Genomic DNA, 18,916 nt, shown 5'->3' with positions numbered 1-18,916 from the left:
CATGTCAAGAGATTAAGAAATAGGTCTTCAAATAGACATTTGGGTTAAAAGTGGGTCCCAGGTGAAGGCAACAAGAATTGGACTAATCGGTCAAAGTTGTATGTCATAGGTATTACCAAATAAAGTCATACTTCAGTATATGAAGCCACTTATCCTAGTGTTCCCATATGTAACTGAAGTTTTCCAAGTGGCAACAAATTCCGTTGGTTTAGCAATCATCTTCAAAACCTTAAGATGATGGACTCTTTTTTTCTGAGGCAACTTAGATCTGTGTTGATGGGAGCTCTGGTAGGTGCAACCAACATTAGTTAATTTTGGGTAAGTTTATATCCAAACAAAAAAACAATGACTGCTCACTGGTAACAGGGTGGTGTTAAAGGAATGTAGTACTTCGCTGCTGTCACTGAGCAACGAGAAAGATGTGTCTATACCCTTGGTATACTATGCCTGGTTTCCATTCCCCACCCCACCCTATAATTGTACTACTCAATCATTAGTCAGTTGGATCATAAGGCGTAGAGTTGCCAATTCATTTCATGCTGTGTAATGCAATGCTTTAAAGTCTGTAATTACATTACACAAGGCTTATGATCCATCCTGAGATAGCTTGCTCTTGATGGATAGCACCATCAAGGAGAGCAGAAGAGCTAGAATGAGATGGGGAAAGAGTACAATTTTAATTTGACTCTTCTGTTTAGGAGTTTGAACACTGCTTTTCAGTGGGATAGTTATCTGCTGGATAAGAAGATTAAGGGAATAAGAGCTACCAGAGTTTCACACTCTAAAAGTTAATTTAGCTGTTTTAAAGTTCTAGTTAAGAGTGCTGTTAGGTGATCATTTTCACAAATGAAAATCCATGTTTAATAGAAACACAATTCATTCTGTCACAAACAAGCCATATAATCCTAGCTGGGAATCATCATACACTTTCAACCTGATAGCAACAGTCTCCCATTTGGAGTGGTGGTTCAGATAAATAATCTGGCCATGAAGTGGCCATTCAATGAGGCTTGTGCATAGGCTTCTGGTCCTTTGAAGCAGTTTGGGCATTTCCACTGATGTTTACATTGGAGCCTGCTGATTGCCATTACTTGGTTTTCAAGTGAGTGGTACGGGGTGAGTTTACATCATAATTTTTATGTTAACAGAATATATCCTTACCAGTAGAATGATGGAAACATCTGTCTCTAGGCATGGATGGATGGATCTCTGCAACTTGTTTTCTCTTAACACCCTAGGCAAATTATTAAGCTGTAGATTTCCCAGGGCATGATAAACCCAGCAATGACTTAAAGGCAAACAGGGTTCAAGCCCATGAAGAACTAAGGCCTTATATGAATAATAATTTTCTAATAGTAGTTATAACTGCCATGGTGGATGGGATATTCAGTGATGCCCAAATATTTTCATATATGGACACTGGCAATTATATGCCACCAGTTATCAGTGGAAGCCAGTGTGGTGTGATGGATAGAGTGAAGGCTGAGATGCCACTGAGACTTGTGTTTTGTGGCTCATAAATTTTGATTTCAGGGACTTTTACCATTTAAACAGGTGAACATTGATTATTCTCTGACTCCAAGCTGGAGAAAAATGCAGTTCCTTCTCTCTCTAATATACTCATCACACAATTCCTGCTATCCACCATCCAGACACTCATATCCCAAGATGGATGCTCTGGCATAGTATGTGAAAGGAGGGAGTTCTCTACCTTGCAGGTGCCCAACTGAGAAACAACTTTCCTTCTTTCCTTTCTCCTGTTTGCTACCAGAACAATAGCAAAGCAAGAGGGTGGGAGGGGAAAAGAACGAGTCCGAAGAAGTTTTAAAGTCCACCAGACTGGGGTCTGTTGGCTTGGCAGGGTCCAAATTGATTTAGATTGTAGAGGCTTATGTTGAGCTGTTTCCCCATTTTTTGAGATGGGGAATAGCTTGGTTTACTCTGAGCCATTCTCCAACATGGGAGCCCACCTATTACTAACAAACATGAAACATGAATCTCTATTTGTGAACTTGGACTAGTTGCTATCTCTTGACCTCATCTCTTGGATCTGAAGAGAAAATGGGGGGGGGGGCAAATCTGCACTACTCCGAGCCCCTGAACCCCAGTGGATGGGACAAAATATAAGCAATCCATACACATAATCTCCAGTATTTATTGTTGCAAAACAGTATCTGCTAGAAGCACATCAGATGATCACCCACATAATGGAACTACTGTGTGTCAGAATAGCTCCTTAGTGAGGTAATTCACCACCGATCATATTTTGCTTCACACATTGGGCCCAAGAGCTAAACTGATATGCGCTATGCTATATTTTTTGTTTTAAAACTCGGGTGTCTATAATCCTGCTGAAAACATCAACCCTTTCAAAGCCCTTTCATCTTGGTGAAAAATAAATCACCTTGGAGAGCCAATCTTAGAAGTCTTTACATTTTAATATTTGCTGCTAATGAATGCTGATGTCTTAGATTGCCCTGGAGCCTGAACTCCTCTATTTATTCACAGAGCAGACTTTGAATAGCTGACAGCAGAGGTATTTTGTCTGCAGCATTCTGACAGCCTGCTTCCTTTCAAGTCTAAGGAAATGTGGGAGAAACTCACATCTCAAGCACCCATGTCAATCTGGAGCAGGACTATGTAATACGACATTTACACCTGAGCGAGTTATGAATCCAGCATATTGATTTAGCACACCCACTCATGCTGGGTAGGATGGAGAGAGTTCATGCATTTATGAACCAAAGATGCAGTAGCACACACGGCAACCCCACAGTATATATGCAGTGTGCGATGTGAACGTTGTGTGAGTACAAAGTAGGCCCATTTGATGCAATACCTTCATAATCGGTTAACTTATCCCAGAGCCTTTAGGGGAACTGAATTTTTCTAAAGCCAGAACTGCTATGTAAAACATTCATGCTTTAAACAGATGCAAATCCCAGCTCCTCACAGCCGTTCCCAGTTTTAGGAAATGCTTTTCCCTGGGTAAATGTTGCTTCTCACCAGTTTCCCCCTTAGTGTGACAATTGGCAATGTATGTGTTCACTTCTGCTTTAATGCAAACTTCCTCTACCCCAAAACCAAATTAATTCAACTCTGGGCAGCGTACACAGCAGTCCTTGTCTTGCTAGCACCCTAGAAGTCTGTATACAAATATGTCGCTACGGTGGTATTTTTTATATTTATTGTATTTAGCGGATGTGGGTGGCGCTGTGGTCTAAACCACAGCCTGTTGGGCTTGCCGATTGTAAGGTTGGCAATTAGAATTCCCACAGCAGGGTGAGCTCCTGTTGTTCTGTCCCTGCTCCTGCCAACCTAGCAGTTCAAAGCCTACCAGTGCAAGTAGATAAATAGGTACTGCTACGGCAGAAAAATAAACAGTGTTTCCGTGCGCTCTGGTTTCCATCATGGTGTCCCATTGCACAAGAAGCAGTTTAGTCATGCTGGCCACATGACCCGGAAAGCTGTCTGCAGACAAACATTGGCTTCCTCGGCCTGAAAAGCGAGGTGAGTGCCACACCCCATAATTGCCTTTGACTGGACTTAACCATCCAGGGGTCCTTTACCTTTACTTTTTTACCTTATTTATTATAAGCACTTGTCTCGGTAGTGTTAAACTAGCAGGCTTTTGAGCTGAACAGAGCTCTTGTCCAGAGAGGCTCGAAACAATGCAGCCTTTCCCTATCAGGCTCTGCTTGGATGTATCCAAAAGTTTAAATCTAGCATGCAATCCGAGGAAATTATTATATAGGAGTCAACATTAGAAGTTAACTGAAAAAGGTAGCCCTTGAGTTTTACCTGTCTCACCTCTGCAATGTGTCATTCAGTTTGGCTTTGTTCCTGACATCCTGACATGGAGCTTTCTTCACTTCACGCCACTGTCTGTGTCATTAACTAGGTAGTGGCATAAGGACCTGAAATATGTTAAACTGCACATTTCTTTTGTGGGGAGGGATGTTGCTGCAGTGAAATGAAATGACTGCCTTGTGCCCTCTCCTCCCCACCCACCCCAAAATCACACCCCCCCATATATACATATTGCTTGACAGAACATGTATGTTAAAAATATTATAATGCACAGATACACAAAATTATATATACTAATAAAGCAAATGAAAATAAAACAAGCTGGACAAACTACAAGCACATTGTGATGTTTGACATGATGTTCTCTTGTTGTTGTTGTTGTTTAGTCGTTTAGTCGTGTCTGACTCTTCGTGACCCCATAGACCAGAGCACGCCAGGCACTCCTGTCTTCCACTGCCTCCCGCAGTTTGGTCAGACTCATGTTTTTAGCTTCGAGAACACTGTCCAACCATCTCGTCCTCTGTCGTCCCCTTCTCCTTGTGCCCTCCATCTTTCCCAACATCAGGGTCTTTTCCAGGGAGTCTTCTCTTCTCATGATGTTCTCTACATGTCTCCAGATCTATCCTCCCCAAGTCGTCCTCAGTCTTTTCCTCATCCACTTGTGTTGAGTCACTCTCCTTCATCTTCCCCATATCTCCACTATATAATATCTCTTATTTTGTACCATGCCCGGGACCCAGGCTACACATTGCATCTTCTAACGGAGGGATGCTGCTCCTGAACTTCTTAGGGGGGTAGAACTACTAAGAGGGTCTCCTCTGCTGCTTAGGGCTATAAGCAGTAAGGTGAGCACCTTGAATTGAACCAGAAACCAACTGGCAACCAATGCAGCTGGTTTTAAACAGGGATTGTGCTTTTGGACTATAATCCCCATCATTCAGAACATGCTGGGTGGTGCTGATGGGAGTCATAGTGTAGCAACATTTGGGGAACCACAGATTTCACATCCCATAAATTGCTCAATGGAATAAGGCATGGATGGGGAAACTTTTGGCCTCACGGGCTTTCTGATTTAGGAAAGGTTTTGTACTGACTCCTGCTGAGCTGAGCAGGGTTTAACCCTCTGGGTGGAGGGGAATTAAATCCTGTTGCTTTGGCTGCATCCACAGCCCACACAGAATTGAATTTAGCCCATCAGCTGACAGCACCCACTCATTGGAGTAACCTCAGCTGATTGACAGGTGAAAAAAAATGGCCTCATGGACCAAACTGGAACCGCTGATGGACCCAGATCATCTTGTGGTAAGGGATCCTAACTATTGTACCAGGAAGGAAAGATTTGCTGCAGAGTTTTTCCCCAGTTTGGACAGTATATCTGTGGTACATGCAACATATTACCTGGCACTTGTAATTCCCTAACTTCTGCTATCTCTTTTCAGTTTAATGCAGATTGTAAGTCTCCTAAACAAGGACTTGACTGCTCTGCAGGGAGGGTTTAGAACAGTATTAATATTATATCAAAATCAAATAGTAGCTGGAATGGTAGCAGCTGTATGTTTGACCTATACTGCAAATGCAGAAAGTACTTTGGTCCCATTTTCCAAGGAATTTCATAGCATATCCTTTCACCCTTCAGTGTAAAGAAGGTGAGGAAGAATTAGCTCAAAATGGAAACAACTTTTGTTATAAATTTGCAGCACTGTACAGAAGTACAAAATAGCAGCATTAGAGGCAGTTTTTAATTCCAAATACAGATAGGTAGCTGTGTTGGTCTGCCATAGTCAAAACAAAATTATAAAAAAAAAAATTCCTTCCAGTAGCACCTTAAAGACCAACTAAGTTAGTTCTAGGTATACACAGTGAGTGTATCTGAAGAAGTGTGCATGCACACGAAAGCTCATACCTAGAACTAACTTAGTTGGTCTTTAAGGTGCTACTGGAAGGAATTTTTTTATTATTATTATTTTGTTTTAATTCCAAAGTTGTTGATGTGTGCATATCAGCAGCTGCATGGATTTGAGGAGTGTTTCTCTGACCCAAAGACTTTGATAAGGGCATGTCCTGTTTTGCTTTTTCAGATGTTGCAAGCGGTGGCCTTAGAGGGACATTTGAGGCACTGTGTTTGTGCTGAGAGCAGCAGAAGATCTGCCTCATTTGTTACTTTCATACATCTTTACAATAAAACATGAAAGAACTATTGTCATCCACAAACGTTTTCCAGAATGGGTTTCCACAGGGGGAGGGGGGAGTGGAGAGAGAGAGAGAACTCACATTTTGTTGAGTAAAAATAAAACTAATTACCTGATTGGACTGACATTATGAAAATAGATCATAACCATAATTTCTAAACTTTTGTGTCTGTAAGATGGCTTGCTATGGACTTTGCTCGTGTGACACTGCAATCTTGTGATCTGAATAAAAATATATTAATGATGCTACCAAAACAGTTGGTTATTGCGTGGAGTCCAAAAATGGCATGCCTGTATCAAGTTCTTCCATTCCTGTACTGTGTAGTGCTGCCTATCATGCTGCTCTCCATATCTGTTTCCGAAACTGCTTTTTTCTTCAATGAAGCCCATCCCTCTGACCAACCTGGCTTGGTGTAAGGGTGTAGTTCTGCCTACAGACAACTATCCATGCAAGCGAAGGGAGTAGAGGTCTTGGAGAAGTGGAATATTACGCATTTAAACGTTTTTCACAGCCCCAAAGTTTTGTTTTTCAGTGTCCCTTGTTAGAACTGCTGTATGTTTCTTTATGTCTTGGGATGACAGAATTTGGAGTAATTTTGGGTGCTTCTAAGAAGTACTGCTAGCTGAATGTGTTGTCATTTCGGCATTCTGGAACGTAGCATTCCAACCTGCAGAGGGTTCCACAAACAGCATGAAGACCTACAGTCTGCACAAGTCTTTTCCTTTGGACATTACGAGATGTACCAACAACGACATGCAGAAATGGCTAGGGGTTTGGCTTGGATGTAAGGACTGAACTTGCTGTTATTTGTCTTGGAGAATTAGCATTGGAAATCTAAAACCATGTGGGTCTCCTAAGAAACTTGGTTCTATATTCTTCAAACGGAGGGGTGGGGAGATCCTGAATTGGGCATCAGAGTATATTTTTCATACTCCAATATTCTTGCAGGGATATATCAATTACTAGCCCAATGCAGGATTTATTAACAGCACAGTTCTTCCTTGGGTTGCACAAAGGGAAAAGAAAGAAAGGCATAGATCCCCTTCAACCCATGCTCTTTTTCTGCTAGACCAGGTGGCAGGGATTGGAAGGGCAGAGGGCATTCATACTACCCCAATAATCCAATAAGAGAATTAGGTGGCACCTACATTTTGTGTTGAGAGACATAGCACAGCCTTTCCTTAAGCTACAGATTTGCTGGTGAGAAGAGGGGGAAACTGTTACAAATAGAACACAAAAACGCTGCATGCAGATGTACACAAATTGAGTGGTAAATCCATCGCATAGGTGCATGTTGTTTAAATGTACGATTTCCCTTCCTGGATTGGGGTCAGGGGAAGCTAGTTCTCAATTTCCAGCAAAATCTGGCTGCTCATATTGCTGATTGACTGACAACTAACCCATCTTCCTTTCTTCCCCTAAGACTGAGTCTCTCTTTGTGTGTTTTTATAAATTGCAGAATGCACATTTAATCGAATCAAGGTACCTTTGGTCCTTTTTTTAAAAAAGAAAAGATAGGTAGCCCTTCTGAACCATAGGGAATCAAGACAGACTACCAAATCAGTATTTGAGTCTGACCAATATGTCCATCAAGTAGGTTATAATAGCAAGGGAAGCTGAGCTCAAACTGTAGCAGGGGGAAATATGGATCCGGTCCCAGTTTGCATGCATGCTTGTCTTGGGATAAACGACAAATGCAACCAACCCATTTCATTAATAAGCAGTGTTTGTGTGGCCAGAAAGAAAGATAGCTCAGGAAAGTGAAAAATTCTTCCCCCCGAGTCTTGGATAGAAGCAACCAAGGGGCCACACATCAACTGTGAATGTTTTATGTAAATCCAAAATTTCACAACAGTCCCTGGCTGTTAGTAGCTGCCACCTGCCTGCCACAGCTCAGCTGTAGAGCACCTGGGTTCCAGGTTCAATCCCTGACATCTCCAGGCTGGGAGAGACCCATGATTGAAACCCTGGAGAGCTACTGCCTGCCAGTGTAGACAATACTGGGTTAATAGACCAAGAGTCCATTTAGAAGTCTTACTTTGTGACTGCCTGTCTTCTGTTGGGGCTTTGCGTATGATGAAATCCTGCACATGTGCAGCCAAAAGCCAAGAAAGTGGTTTAGGGACCAGATCCTCAGCAGGGTGTGGACTGTGCTTCGTGACATCTCAGAAGCCAGGGAAATTGCTGAACATAGTTTCCAGTGCTTGGCGGTGGGCTTCAGTGCCTTACAAAGCCTCCCCCATGACAAGCAGAAGCAGAATATATTATGCAAAACAGAAAGCAAAAAGCTGAATAGACTATGCAATAGTTGAGTCACCAAGCACACAAGCATAACTTGCATAATGTATGCAAGATACAGAATCACACATTTTTGCTGTTGCGGGATTTGGATTCCCTCAGAGGAGATTTATTTTTAAAGCACAGGATACATATATCCCTGCCTGCTGTACATAGGATTATTATGCTGGAGTGAACCAGTAGCAAAGTCAAGAACAGTCCATTGCTTCTCTGGCCAGAAACTCAAGCCCGGCCACACTTCTTGGCATCAGAATGCAAATTTGTCTCAAATACAATTTGCCCTCAGCTCTATTGACCTGTTGGGAACAGCATTCCTGATAGTCAGAAAACAACTCCAGGTCAGCAGGTATTAAAAGAACGGTTGTTGTTTTATTCTTTTTTGGTGGGTACAAAAACCACAGTTTCTTACACAGAACAAGATTATAAATAATATCGGTAACATGAGTGACCCGTAGTCTCTTTTGATTCTATACTGCAGACTGATGGTGTTCTCTAAACTTATTTGTTGGTTTCTTGTAGTTAGACAGATGCAAATCCATGGAACACAGAATGATGGGACAGAATGAGGATGACCAACAATGTTTATAAAAAAAAGTCTCTGAATTTTATTACAGTGATGACATTTTATATCAATTATTGCAATGAATTGTTCCCTAAGATGGTTAGAAAAAAGAATTGTGTTGTCCTCTACTGAATTTACATCCGTTAAAAAGCAAGCATGTTTCAATATTCCTCTTTTTTCCCCCAAAGAAAAAAGTAATTAATTTCTTTTATTTTATTTTTTCACAGGATTTACATATTTATTTTCTTATCACAGTTTAGTGACTTGTTTCCACAGCTGGACAGTCTTCCCACTGTATAATGTTGATCGTCGGGAAACACAGGTAAGCATGTTCATTGACTTCTATAGCAGTTGGTTCTCCATGTTGCCTAGACAAAGACCAAAAGGTAGCCTTTTCCTCTTGTCTATTCTTCACAGTTTTAATGCGCTAAATTGGCAAGTCCTATTAGTTGGTGGTTGTTGTTTTTTTAAAGTCCGCTCAAGTGAAATTTGTCACTGTTAATATTCCTGTCCCAACCCCGCCTCCCCCCAACAAAACTAAATTATGATTTTTTTTCCTGATATAAAATCTGAATTTGGGTTTCCGAGCTGAGACCATGCACACACATTTGCTGCTGCTGATGTCTGGCATGCCAGGATGCCCTTCCCATGCTCAGCCCATTTCTAAGTTCATCAATGACATTTCCCCGTGTCGTGTTACAGTCCATGCTGTATTCCCGTCAGTCACTGACACAGTTTAATTAAGGCACTCGGATATTTTTTTGGTTTTTATGGTAGGTCTGATGCAATTACCGCCAATCCCGAACTTTGTCTAATTGCAGTTCCACTGTGTACAGCCTTTGGGCAGTCGGGAGTCAGAATGCGTCCGTTTTCTCCCATGCTCCCTGTGATGGATAATCTGGCTTTGTTTCGTATGGCTTCAGAAAAGGTCAGCTGGGAGGCAGGAGAAAGGACAGAAAGGGAGAGGGAGAAGAAGAAAGGAGGAGGCAGAAAGGAAGTGTTACAATATTTCTGTTCCCCAATAAAACCAGTGCACAGCAAACACCAAAAATATCTAGGTGTAGACATCTGCATTATCACGTTAACTGTTTATATAATAATATGGATATAAGAGCATTTAACACACTCTTTTAAATAATAATAATCAAATTAAAGCTCTAAAAGAGATCAAACTGGAGATTCTCGTTCTGTTAAAATTTAGTAAAAGTCAAATCTCTGTGGGCAAGTGTAAAATGTTACTCAGTTGCCCAGTTTTCCTAGGAATCAATCTCATGTTCCTCCCCACCCCTCCAAATCCATTTTCATGTATATGTGATAGCAGTAAGGCTCGGAATTGTCTCACAAATTAGCTCGTAAATCTTGTCAAGCTGATATCATCTAGTTTACTGCATTTTTTGAATAAAAAAAATTACAGGCTTTCTGTATATTTAAATGAAAATCCAGCCAAAGTTAAGCCCCTTTTAGCCCCATTGATTTAAATGAAAACAAAATCCAAATATATGCTTATCTCCACAGAAATAAATGGGACTTAAAAGTGTTTGACTTTAGCCGAATTCTTCCTCCCTTCCTTTCCACTTCTACCTTGATTTCCTTTCAGTTAAAATTAAGGCAAGTTGCAAATACTTAAAAGGCTAATAAAAACAACAGCTGTAAAAAAAAATGTGTATATACATAATGTGAAGAATTCAAAATCTGTCTCAAAGGCTTGTTTAAATAAATAAATAAAAAATGGTTTAGACCTGCCTGGGAGTAACTGCCCTCCTCTGAACTCAGTGGGACTTACTTCTGAGCAAACATGCATAGAATTGCACTCCAGGGCTGGAATCCTATTGGGGGTGAGGTTTGAGGTTTCAGAATGCCAAATCCATGGCAGGCTTTCTTTTAGAAAGAAGCATCTCATTGTTTGCAATTTCTTTTTCTTTTTTTTTAAAGGCCCATTGATTTGAAACGGGACATTGGCACCACTAAGTTTTGTTGGGCCAGGGCCAAACTCTCCAATAAAATGAGTTTATTTGTTGAAATCGTGGCAATAAAGTGGCTACACGTGGCATATTATGGGACAAGAGCAACACACACACACACACAAACACACAAGGCCCAAAGCAGGACATTTATGGTGGATTAAGACAATCCCACCCCTATGCAATCACTGAGATTGTCTTGAGAGCACCAGCTATAAGGGCTTTTTTTTTTGCATTGGGTGGTGCCTACAAATGAGCGAGTGACCCTCCTTGACTTTGCATGCAGAGCATTGGAGGGAAACGTTTAGCTTCTGGGGGAAGCCTCCTGAATTGACCTTGAGAAACGGAACAGAGCGAAAATGGATAGTTGACAAAGATGTGGGACAAAAGGAACATGGCTGACATATCTCTTTGCTTTTTGAGGGATAGGGGAACCTCTGGACCTGGCTGCAGATGCACCCTTTTCTTGCCTGAGAGCTGAGTAAAGCTTTATTATATTCGTTTTATGGTGTTTCTATAATCACCTACATTAACACAAATCTCAAAGTATCGTACAAAGGTGAAAACAAGCAAACAGATTGAAAACCATTTAAAACAGAAACACCAAATCACGAGGAACATGGAAAGATAGAGAGCTACTAACCAGGGAAAGACTAAGGAAACTGACATGTTTCTGCTAAAGGGTGGAATCACCCAACCATTCATTACTGGACAAGTGAATTCTACATAATCCGAGTTATAAATGAAGCAAGGGGTGGGGTGGGAGTTTAAAGTGCTTTTTGTTTCATTTATTAGAGAGGTTATATGATACAAAGGTTGCTTCCAGACAGCCTGTTCATTGGGTGTTCTTCTTGAATTGTTTAGATGAGGTTTGTGGGGAGATTAGAAGACATTGTCTTATTTGTTCTGAACTGTTTGCAGGAGGGTTAGATAGTGTGCTCTGTCACTCTCCTTATTGCAAAAAGTCTGGTTTTGGGCAGAAGCCAGCTTGTTTTGCAAGACCAAAATCAATTTGCCCTCTGCCTTTCTGTCTAGCTACTCTTAAGAAGCTGCCTTTGGAACAGCCTTCATGTAAAATGGTTATGAAGGATGTCATTCACTACATTACCCAGTGTCCTCTATGTAAAAATCCTCGTGGAAAATATCTGGGTTTCACCACATAATTCCCCCCCCAAAAAAAACACCAAGTGAGTTTGTGTGCTTTTTGCTGCCGTGCGTTAAAAATGGCTTAGCACCTTGCACAAATGGGGCGCGGGTGGCGTTGTGAGTTAAACCACAGAGCCTAGGACTTGCCGATCAGAAGGTTGGTGGTTCAAATCCCCACGACGGGGTGAGCTCCCGTTGCTCGGTCCCTGCTCCTGCCAACCTAGCAGTTCGAAAGCACCTCAAAGTGCAAGTAGATAAATAGGTACTGCTCTGGCGGGAAGGTAAACGGTGTTTCTGTGCACTGCTCTGGTTCGCCAGAAGCGGCTTAGTCATGCTGGCCACATGACCCGGAAGCTGTACACCGGCTCCCTCGGCCAATAAAGCGAGATGAGCGCCGCACCCCAGAGTCGATCACGACTGGACCTAATGGTCAGGGGTCCCTTTACCTTTACCTTGCACAAGTGGAGCTGCTGCTGGAGAAACAGAAACAGGAAACTTTCAAGAACACAGAAAGGTTTTGAAAGCCACGTTCCCTCTTAAATTGTTTCTGGCAGGAACAAAAGGTAACAGACAAATGGGCAAGGAAACCTTTTCGGAAAGGGAATCTATACTTTCCCACTCCATGTGCGCCAAGCCCCCTCCCACGTCTTCTTCACCCCCCTCCTCGAAACCCACCTATTTCTCGGTGCTCTCCAGCTACAGTGACCACACGCCAATCTCTGGTCATACTGTGTTTGTTCTGCATTGTATGGTTCTGTTGTGTATCGGCTGTGCCTTTTGGCAGCAGTCTCCTTGGGGCAGGGGCCTGCTATTTGACAAGCACACTTTGCCTGCTGTGCACTGCATGAATAAAAATAAAAATAATAAATAGAATGCCTTTCTTTTTAAAGTCTGAGGTGGCAAAATAAAATGCTTAACATTTACAAGCTTACACCTAAGCTTCATTTGCTCTGTGATTTTGTTTTTTAATTGCCATAGTACTGGTCTTGTGGGTATTATTAAAGTGTACAGTTGTACCTCAGAAGTAGAAGAGAATCCGTTTCAGAAGTCCGTTCGACTTCCGAAATGTTCGACTTCCAAAGCGTGGCTTCTGATTGGCTGCAGGAAGCTCCTGCAGCCAATCAGAAGCCACTGAAGCACCGTCGGACGTTTGGCTTCCAAAAGAATGTTCAAAAACCAGAACAATCACTTCCAGTTTTCAAGCGTTCGGGAGCTGAAACGTTTGACTCCCAAGGCGTTTGGGAGCCAAGGTATGACTGTACTGAGATGTGTGTGTTTTAGGACCCACCCTATTCCTGTGATTTGCTTTAACTGTTTAAATCCTGAAATTTAAATTGTTGTAACCTGCCCTGGGACCTTCTGATGATCAGCACCCTACTATGCACATCTACTCAGAAGTAAGCCCCATTGACTTCAATGGAACGTATTTCCAGCTGAATGTGTATGTAGGATTTGAGCATTTGTACCTTACCACAGTTTTGACAATCCTACATATTTCTGGCTCAAAGATGAAGGGGGATAAGAAAGAAGACAATCAGTGCACCTGCATGCTTTCCTAAGAGCAGCCACTCTCTTTCCTTCAGTCCTGAGTAGCTCTTCTGCTTGTGACAAACAGGGCACTCTTTTTCCATGAGCAAAAACTGCAGTTTTGCTTGTCACCCTGTACTGAAGAATTTTGCCGTGGCCTTCCAAACTGCATGCTGCGAGGCACATCAGTTTCAGCTTGTTGGAGGGAAAGTCTTCTTGCAAATGCAGTAAAACTAACTAGCAGCACAATCATATGCATGTAGACTCAGAAGTAAGCCACATTTATTAAGAAGATGTTTTTGTTTTTTTAAAGAAAAACATTGTTGAAGCCCTGCTGGATCAAAGCAATGGTCCATCTGGACCAGAACAAAGGTTCATTTAGTCCAGCATGCTATTTCCCTTCTTAATCGGTTGCCTCTTGGGATATGTACAAGCACAGCATGGAGACATTAGCCTTCTCCTGTTGCCGCTCCCAAGCAGCTGGTCTTCAGAGGCATGCTGTCTCTGATCCTGGAGGCTGCATATAGCCTTATTGACCAGTAGCCTTTGATAGATTTATCCTCTGTGAATTTGCCTAATCTTTTAAAGCCGTCCGATGAAGAGGCGGTCACCACATCCTGAGGCATCACCTGCCTCAAATTTGTTACAAACTTATTCCAATGGAACGTATTCCCAAACAAGTAGGGAAAGGATTGCGCCAGAACTAACTAAACCTAACTAAACAGACTATCTACAGAGAACATCCAAGAACAGAAGAAACCAGGTGCACCAAGCCTGAGTCTTGATCCTCCTTCATATATAAAGCACCTAGAATTATTTTTTGAAAAGCCATCTTCTCTTATGTCTGCCTAGGATCTTGCTTGGCCTCATCCTTCATCCAGAAATATAAATGTTCACCATGAAATCTAAAATTTCAAATAATAATAATAATAATAATAATAATAATAATAATAATTTATTATTTATACCCCGCCCATCTGGCTGGGTTTCCCCAGTCACTCTGGGCGGCTGTAGACATCCCTGCAGATTTTAAATATATATATATATTTAAAACCCATTGTATCCAATATATTTCTATTTCTCTATATATATATCTTGATGCATTTTTTAAAAAATAAAAAAGCACCAAAAAAACCCACCCCTTTCAATGCAGATGTCTATTAGCAACATATAGGAAAGTATACTAAACATCTGCAGCCAAAATTAACCGAACCGTTTGTTTGTTTTTCCAAAAGAGGAAGCTCTCTCGATAAGCAAGCAGTTACCACCACTGGACAGACAGGGCACAAGACCGCATGACAGATGATGATGCACCAGCCACTCACTGTAGTAGGGCCCTAAGTCCTACCCCTAAATTTTAACACTCTCGGTTCCATATACGTTGTAACCTTCTCTATAAGTTGCTAAATTCTGGGTATGCTGCGAGGAAGTTGGATTAAAAGTCTGTGCACTCTTTGCCACCTTCATTCTCTTCGCCTCTGCCCTGGATTTGTAACAGAACTCTATCAAAGCCACCAGCATAGCCAGGCCCAGGCCTCCAACCAGAATGTAGAAGACGCCCGCAACATTGCTGAGACTCAGGGCGCTCGTCTTGTCCTGGGGAAACAAAAAGGGGTGTACGTGTCAGATCAAAGGCGCGAGGCGGCCGGAGAGCAAACAAACAAAACAGTACAGTACAAGTACAGAGGCATAAGCGACGGCTTCATTGAAATACACGGGGAAAGGGAGGAGGGGAAGACAGGCACTGACAAACGTCTTCCGAGATAATTGGCCTGCCCTGGCTTGCAAAACAAACATACGTATATAAGCAAACAATTTGTTTTCAGAAGCAAAATGCTACGAAAGATTACATGTGCTTAACCAATACTTTCGGATGCAATTAGCCCCTCGGTAATGAACGGCGGTGAAATAGTCTACCACAATTAACCGCAGCGTCAATAAAGCATATCTATCCTCTCCCGACTTGACGTTTAATGGTGGCCTGAACACGGGGTCGTTAGAGGATCATTAAGTAGCCTAAGTGATCTATGGCATGGCTCCTTTTAGGATAAATATGCTCCGATATATTTATTTGGAAAAGAAAACACCAGACCGGTCTTCCAACTGCTGGTTAAATAAAAGGCTAAATGTCCGTTACATTTAAATCACTTTTTAAAATTCAGGCAAACAAATTTCCTGTCACAGCTCCCGAGCCTCATGTAGGATGTGAGCTAGGAGACAAATGAGTCTTTCCTCACAAAGAACAGCCTTCTCACTTCCTACTATACTGTTAAAGGAGAAAGAGGCCTGGTTTGTGAAGCACTTCAGTATGGTGGAGAGGGAGAGGGGCCTGGAGCATTGGAAATTCAGGGAACAATCTTGCTGCATCTGCACAATTCCACAAACAAGCGTAGCAGCATTCTCTGGATCGGGACCACTGGCTTGCCTGGTTTTCTCAGGGTTGTTGTTTAAAGTACTTATTGTTACTATCAGAGGAAGCTGCCTTGTACTGATTCAGACTTTTGGTCCACCTAGGTCAGTGTTCTGCACTGATTGGCCGTGCTCAGGTGTTTCAGACAGGACTCTCTCTTAGTCCTACCATGGCAGAGATTTAACATGGGATCTTCTGCACACAAAACAGATGTTCTGCCAATGAGCTATGACCTCTTCTCACTAAGGGACTGCAGTGCTGATGCGGTAAATTGTTAGATATGTAATTTTTAAAAAATCCATTACGTTTTTAATTTAAGGCATTAAATTTAAGGTGTTAAGTAAGCATTTCAAATCAGTGGATGCTTTCCATCCTGCGAGTTCGTGCGGCCACAATTCACTGCTGATTTGAATGAGTGAATGGCATGAACACGAGACTGCACACTTGGCATTTCAGGATTTCAGAAAGATGCATGTAATTGTACATCATAATACTTCAGCCTTTTTTAAAAAGGATTTGACATTATACCTCCCATTGCTATACTCCTAATTAAGCAATTTATCCAGGCATGCCTGTAGTAATAAACACTTTTAAAAAAATGGGCTGAGAGTAAGACTTGATTTTTTTAAATTCTGAGCTATGTGGAATTCGCACACCATGATGAGCGCCAAGTTCAGTTGCTGAAATAGTTTAATTTAAAGATGCATTATTTAATGTTCCAACTAATGGCTGGGCAGGTGTAGGAAGAACATCTTTCTATGTTGTTCATGTTGCGGGGGGGGGGGGGGAAATGAGCGAGGAACGTAACATTTTAATCTGCCTCCAAACTTGTTAGATTTGCAAAATACCGTCAAGAGAGATGGCCTTCCTTTTTAAAATGAGGAGCGGCAGGAGTCAAGTTGACATGGAGGTACTGCCAGATGTTGGTGAGGTGAAGGTCCACCAGACATGATCAGGGTTACAGTATATTAAATATAACACAATGCAATATCATCTTCAGATCTTGCTATCATTTCTAAGACTGATCAACAGGACCATTCTGAACCTAAGTGGTTCAAGTTGGTTAGAGCGTGGTGCTGATAACACCAAGGCTGCAGGCTTGATTCCTGTATATTCCTGCATTGCAGGGGGTTGGAATAGATAATCCTCAGACTCCCTTCTAACTCTACAATTCTATAACTGTAAGTCCATCAACAGAAGACCTTTTAGAAAAGCATGTTCAGCGAGTGCTCCAGAACTGAGACGCCACCATGCCTTGTATAAACCAGAGCATTTTTTTTAAAAAAAGTTAAGGGTTTGGCATTTGGGGACATGCCTGGGATGAAGCTGGTGTTGAAGGGCTTTAATTTAATTAATGCTTTGACCATGTGTTGCCTTTCTCATGCAGGGTTTACGAATCCAAGCGACCACTTCATCTTGCCCCCCTGGGGTTGGGAGGGAAAGGATAAGCGCCTTCTGCACGGTGCCTGTTCAATAGCTCATTTATTTCCATTCCTACGTGAACATTAGCTCCCTCGTGAACACAATAGCGGGTCCCGAACTGCAGCGACTGACCTTGCTTCCAGAGTCCTTGGGTCCACATTCCCCTTTATCGTACCACCATTTGTTTTTCAGCTTGTCTAAGACGCCTGCCTCACTGAGTTTCAGAACGGCAAGGTTTACAGGAGTTCTTCACGTGGGAAATAACATAAATAACATTATATATGTTATTTTATGTTATTCAAGTAAAACTACATAGAATCGCATTGCAAAGTGACGGAGCGGAGGCCACAGAGGCTGCTTATGTCGTGCACAGGGTTAGAGACAGACATACGACTGGGACCTGCTCCATCGCTTCAGGTAATGGGCACATACTGCTGGGGAAGGCTTGGGGGAAAATTGCGTGCAATTACTGTGAACCCAAAACTATTGGCTTTCACCGACATTCAGTGGCTGACCAATAAAACTCAACCAGATGTTGGAAATGTTTCCACTTAAAAAAAAAAAAAAATGTCGAAGCAAGGAAGCACCAGATTACCAGATTGCCTATCTGTTGTCCTCAAACTCACCTAGCCTGACATTTGAGCAAAATATCAACTGAACAATTTAGGTGGCAGACCAAAGCTGGGTTTCATGAGGTTGAGTAGGATCTGTTTCAGTGTAAATCTGTTTAGGCTCCCAATGTGCACCAGTATGGATGGGCCTCCCTATTGTTGTATATTTCAATAAGCAGGGAGGATATAGCTGCCTCCCTCTCCATGGAAGGTATGGATGGCAACACCCTTGATAGTTTTTATATCACCAACTAAAGACCTGATTATTCCACTGGGTGTTTAGAGGAAGTTGGTAAAGATGGCTGACACCTGAACGTTATTTTATGCAGCACTGATTGCTGCTATACTTTTAAACTGATTTTTATTTAATTTTGTTGCATCATGATGTTTATGTTATGGGTGGGATCCTTTGGTGATGGAGAGTGGCCTACAAATTTCATTAAAAAATATTAAAAAGCTGTGCTTAGAGCACAGTATGTTGTGTGTCCCCAGGTCTATAAATCAAAACCCTACTGAACCAGGCCATTCCTTTCGGTGGCACTGGGCTTCTTTCAGCTTTTAAGTGCCTCCACAGGGTTGTTCGAAAGATGACATGGAATAAGCCAATGGGCTATTTGGGAGAAGGGGGGGTATAAATGTGATTGATAAATATAGATAATATAAAGATAATATAATATACCCTGCCAGATGGGCAGGGTATAAATAAATTACTACTACTACTACTACTACTACTATTTATTATAATAAAGGAAGCACCTGCAATCACATGATGTTTATATGAGTTTTCTTTCCTATGGGAACTGAATGACACTTTGAGCAGGTAGAGTGGATCATAAAATGAAGATTTATTTATTAATTTCTTAAATGTCTATTTTGCCCTTTATCCAAGGACCACAAGGTGGTTTACATATCAAGGCCCAAAAATAACACAACATACTAACAAACAAAAACATTACCCCCCCACACACAATTATGCCAC

The 18,916-nt window shown here is 41.8% G+C and overlaps 1 protein-coding gene and 1 long non-coding RNA gene across 6 annotated transcripts in view; one reads left to right on the top strand and one right to left on the bottom strand.

Annotated features, from left to right (window-relative positions):
- The first annotated feature begins 440 nt into the window (after positions 1–440).
- On the top strand, positions 441–6,064 carry LOC309341398. Its single transcript, XR_014156300.1, has 3 exons — positions 441–4,178; positions 4,428–5,576; positions 5,817–6,064. It is a non-coding gene; the product is annotated as an uncharacterized lncRNA (long non-coding RNA).
- Positions 6,065–9,358: 3,294 nt separating this feature from the next.
- Positions 9,359–18,916, bottom strand: part of GRIA4 (glutamate ionotropic receptor AMPA type subunit 4) — a 221,508-nt gene continuing 211,950 nt past the window's right edge. Inside the window, exons 14-16 of one of the 5 annotated variants that reach the window (XM_081860208.1) lie at positions 17,459–17,573; positions 14,956–15,090; positions 9,359–9,793 (exon numbers count right to left, since the gene is read on the bottom strand). In XM_081860208.1, coding sequence (XP_081716334.1) covers positions 9,629–9,793; positions 14,956–15,090; positions 17,459–17,573 — 415 coding nt within the window. In that variant the 3' untranslated portion in view covers positions 9,359–9,628. Of the gene's footprint in view, positions 9,794–14,819; positions 15,091–17,458; positions 17,574–18,916 lie in introns of those variants that run through there. The other 4 variants (XM_081860207.1, XM_081860209.1, XM_081860210.1 and 1 more) reach the window with 4 other exon arrangements.

The sequence above is a fragment of the Podarcis erhardii genome (assembly GCF_964252035.2).
Source record: "Podarcis erhardii genome assembly, chromosome: 4".
Classification (NCBI taxonomy): Eukaryota; Metazoa; Chordata; class Lepidosauria; order Squamata; family Lacertidae; genus Podarcis; species Podarcis erhardii.
The sequence above is the reverse complement of the archived record's forward strand: the minus strand, read 5'-3'. Positions and strand labels throughout refer to the sequence as shown.